General features: G+C 29.2%; 1 protein-coding gene across 5 annotated transcripts in view; it reads left to right on the forward strand.

The window, feature by feature from the left end:
• LOC106468783 (F-box/WD repeat-containing protein 1A-like) overlaps window positions 1-4,726 on the forward strand; it is a 61,540-nt gene that overhangs the window by 28,486 nt on the left and 28,328 nt on the right. For all 5 annotated transcript variants that reach the window (XM_013929224.2, XM_022397148.1, XM_022397146.1 and 2 more), the window contains 2 exons: window positions 2,040-2,226; window positions 3,221-3,314. In XM_013929224.2, the coding sequence (XP_013784678.1) occupies window positions 2,040-2,226; window positions 3,221-3,314 (281 nt within the window). The remainder of the gene's footprint in view (window positions 1-2,039; window positions 2,227-3,220; window positions 3,315-4,726) is intronic.

Consider the following 4,726-nt stretch of genomic DNA (forward strand, 5'->3'; position numbering starts at 1 on the left):
TATATATTGAGAGAACGTGGTATATTTTAGCACTATATAGGTATTGATAAACATTAGTTTATCAATTAGGATTTTATTCAATGCATAGAAGCTTCATTTGAAAATATTATTTTATGAGGTTTAACCACAAGCAGGATGTATCTTTACTTGTATGTTCATCCTTACACAGCATTGTTGTTTAATAATGTTTGTTTGTTTTTTTCTCTAGAACAATTTCTGCTCAGGTGTACATACTGTACTGCTAAGTTTAATATACATGCTTTTGATGATAACCCTAAAGTATGTTAATAAAGAAGATATTTTCAGTATTCTTAAACATAAGACATGTTCTAATGAATTGAGTAACATTATGGTGTTCTAAAATGATGGCACTTTTAAGTACTATAACTTTGTATGTTTAAAATAGCTATTATCATAAATTCTTAATGATTTTCTTTTATTTGAAACTCAAAAATATCATACACCAAACATGTAGGTTTAGTTCAACAAACTCGTAATCACTCTGACAGATAATACAAAGTTTTGCAATATACTGGTTCATAATTTTATTACCAGCTGCCTAAAAATATCTTAAGTTTTTCTGCCCAGTTCAATAACTTATCATTCTTTAAGGACTGTCAAAACTGGCAGGTTATACTGGTAGATAATACTTGAAATAAATACATCATATCAAGAGGCTTAATATAATTATCCCCCCCCCCCCAGTTCAGAATTTAGTTTTGTCTGTGATTTTGAACTTTTCATAAAAATAACGTTTAGCATTTTAATGAAGACAAGTTGCTGAGTATTGTTGACTATTTTTAAGATAAAAAATCCCACATTATTTGAGTAAATGTATATAACTAAAAGATTAATTTAGTTGTAACCATTCTCAGTGGAGTAGTTAGATATAAATGTAGGCAACCTGAAAAGTTAGTACAAAGCTACAATGAATGCAGAGTAAACCTAACATCATTAAATTATACTTGTATATAGCTTTTTGTTTGTAACAGCAATACATTTTTATTATTAGTGTTTGTGTTGTTCTTACTGCTTTATAAATGCATATAAACTGATATTTGGCTTGCAAATTAATTGGAACTGGAATGACTTGTTCTACAACTGCTGAAATATGCTGTGCATATACTGTACATGTATGTATATAAACCCTAGTCTTGAGAAAAAGGGAATTAGTTTAAGTCTATAAAGTTGAACTCAAAATGTAAGCTTATGTAGTTATTTTATGATCTACTGTGTTTATGGAAGGACAGACAGGTATACTAGGCTACAAAGTAGATGATATGTAAATTGCTTTTTAAGTAAAATTACTACTCCACATAAGAAAAGTAATATATACTGTTAGATGTGGACCCAGTGTCATTGGAATTTTAATAGGATGAGAGCTGACATTAAATTTTATTTTTTTACAGCCTTTATTAGTCTGATTTCATGTGTTTCATTCCTACTGGTTTATTGCAACAAAGTATCAAAACATTCTGTATGTATTCAGGTTTAATAAAAAATAGATAATTCTTTTACTACACATTATCTTTGTTAACCAAGCAAAATAACAAATTTGAGTTTAATGTAAACCTGTGTTTCATCTGCCAGTTTCTTATGAGAAAAGAGGCACATAAACTAATCTATCTTTTACGTATTCATGTATTACAGTTGTACTGCCAACAAGGCTTATAAATCATTGCAGTGTAGATATTTAGTGGTGAGAAAGTAGTTAAGAACTTTATTCATACAAAAGTTGACTAACTAAGGTATTAAGGGTTTAAAGATTTTTGATATTAAATAATTAACAGATATTTCAGTAACATGCTTTAACTTACATTTTTTGTCATAAATCAAGTTCATTGTGTTAAGAAGAAGAAGAAGAAAATTAACAAATTTCCACAGTTTTTTTTATTGTTTTAGCAATAATTATAAAATTTACTTGTACCATATTTCTATAAAAGTATCACAAGTAAGGCTTTGCATTCCCAGGATTTGTAAAAAATAAGTAAGTTCATAGAATCTGATTTGTTGAAGTTAATCTGTTTATTTCTATTCAGAAAAAGGTTTGGACCATGTAGCTGAAACCATTTTATCTTACTTGGATGCTGAGTCTCTCTGTTCAGCAGAACTAGTCTGTAAAGAATGGTCACGAGTGATATCTGAAGGAATGTTATGGAAGAAATTGATAGAAAGAAAAGTTCAAACTGATGCTCTATGGAAAGGACTAGCTGAAAGAAGAGGATGGTATTTCATTTTTTTAATTCACTTGCCTTTTGAAAATGAAATATTTTAGGTGACCAGTTTAATATGATGTAAGCTAATAAAAGTACTGAGCATACAGTGCATTTCTTCTTGTTTAATGTTTATTTCACAATACAGTATTTCTATTTTGGAACTTTCTCTTCAACACTTTTGAAATTATTTTCAGACATTGATTATTTCCTTCTTTTCCAAGTGTTAAGATGTTAAATTTAGTTTTGAATTATTTAAAACATGAACATAGAAAAGTCAGGAAATTCAAAACAAAAGGGGGGTCTTAAAGTAAGGGAGAATTTCAAAAATTATTTCAACTTCTGGAAAAGTCAGGGGAATTGTCCCCTCTTATTTTTATATCAATTATGGATATGTATACAAATCATGGTGCTTAGTTATGCCATTTTTGGTATGTTTTAAGATAATTGTGGACAGCTACTGTTGTTTGATCTGGTGATAATTATCTAATTCATTATGTTTGATGATAAGTTAGATCAAATATTATTTTATGAATAAAAATAAAACATTGTATTACTTACCTTCTTATGCAGTATCCTTATGTGAAGATTTTTGTCTGTAATGCCATATTCTAAATTTTGTTTAATGAGGTTACTAACTAGAGTAATGTTAATTAGGTAGAATTATGAAGAACAGTTAAAATGTTATTGTGTTTTATGCTTATTTGTAAACGTCTGTAAAATCTAGTGTTTTGCCTGGAATGCCAGGGGAAACTTTTTTGAAAAGAATGTATTATGTGGCCATCCTTATCACTTTAAGCAGAAACTTTCATAAAACAAACCACAGCTGAATAGCATGATTTGCATGTAGTTTTCAGTTTTAAATGAAAAAACTAATATTTTCAACCTTACAATTATTAATGCAACTACACATGACTGTGTAGACTAGCAGTACTTTTTGCATGCATGACAAAATGAGTATTATTGTTCATATTTGTGTTAATTAGTTTAATAATTTTTTCTCCCAGGATCAAGTACTTATTTAAACCTCCACCAGGAGAGCAACGTTCAGACCACATGTTTTATAGAAGACTGTATCCTAGGTTTATTCAAGACATTGAGGTAATATTAGCTGTTTCTTTTTCTTTTCACATCTTGCCTATCCAACATGCAAAGTAATTTTCATTTTAACAAGTTTGACCGATCTCGCAGCCACCATAAAAATTAGGAAATAAACATAAATTATACCTCTTGCATTCTAGAATGAACACAAATTATAACATGAAAACATAATTGTTTAGATGAAATAGCTTATATCTCATAACATTATACATTTATGTATATTTATTATTTTTATTATATTGACCTTACACCCATGCCTGGCTAACAATACAGAAGTTACAACGATGTGGCTCATGTGCACTCATGTTACTGGATCAAATAACATAAAGGTGACCTTTGGTATTTACACAGAACAGTAAATAAAGAAGTAAAGCAAAAATTATACTCTTCTACTCAGTTGCTGCTTGGTGCAAGTTGCTAATCCTTTAAAATGTATATGGAGGATATGAAACAAGGTTTTATATATAGTTTTGAATAACTACAAAATCATAAATTACTACATCAATACTATAGAATTCCACTATAAATGATCAAGCAGACTAAAGACACAACCTACCTCATTGAAATCTTGATATAAAAGAAAGAAATGGTTCAAGGTATGTTAGGCTGAGAAAACCACTAGGGGGACATTCTGAGCTACCGATTGGTTATTCATGTCATATATAGAAGTAAGTATATATAAGAGAGCGTTTCCAAAAATGGAAGGAGGTGAGCGGGGTGCCACTATGTTTGATTTATTACATGAGCAATATCTTAGCAATTAGAAAGGATAAGACCTTATTTTATATTCTAGCTTGTCAGTATCTGTAATTTGAGATACTAATTTGTATGAAACTATAGACTTAATATTTTTGACTTCACAAACATCTAATTTGAACCAGTGCTGCATTCAACATACCACGTGACACACAAAAATCATGTTTATCTGTGTATTTTTTATTTTTACTTTTAAATTAAGAAATTGAGTAATGTATAGTTCTAAAATTTGATTTATAATCTACAGTTTGATACCAAAGTTATTGACATAAATTCGTGAAATAGTAGTTCAATAAAATGTTAAATGAGATTCAACAAACAAGATGACATGGCCTTTCACCTGTGACCCGTCTCGAAAGGGTTAAATAAAAGATCTAACTCTTTCGGCATGGGCTTAGTCCCTGGGACTGACCTCGTAACCTTTTTGTGCTTGTTATACTTTTCATGCTAAAACTTTTAAATTAGTAAGCGTATGTTAACAAAATTTGGCAGATTATCAGCAAACATTACAATGCTTTCATATGCAAAATATCAAATTTATTTTATTCAGTTTTAAGGTTTGTAAAGCAATGTTTTTCTCATGCTTTTTTTTCTTTTTGCATGTTGCCTATCCAAGATGCAAAGTAATTTTAATCTTAAGATTAAAAATACTTTTA

This window comes from Limulus polyphemus, unplaced genomic scaffold (genome assembly GCF_000517525.1).
Source record: "Limulus polyphemus unplaced genomic scaffold, Limulus_polyphemus-2.1.2 Scaffold3162, whole genome shotgun sequence".
Lineage (NCBI taxonomy): Eukaryota > Metazoa > Arthropoda > Merostomata > Xiphosura > Limulidae > Limulus > Limulus polyphemus.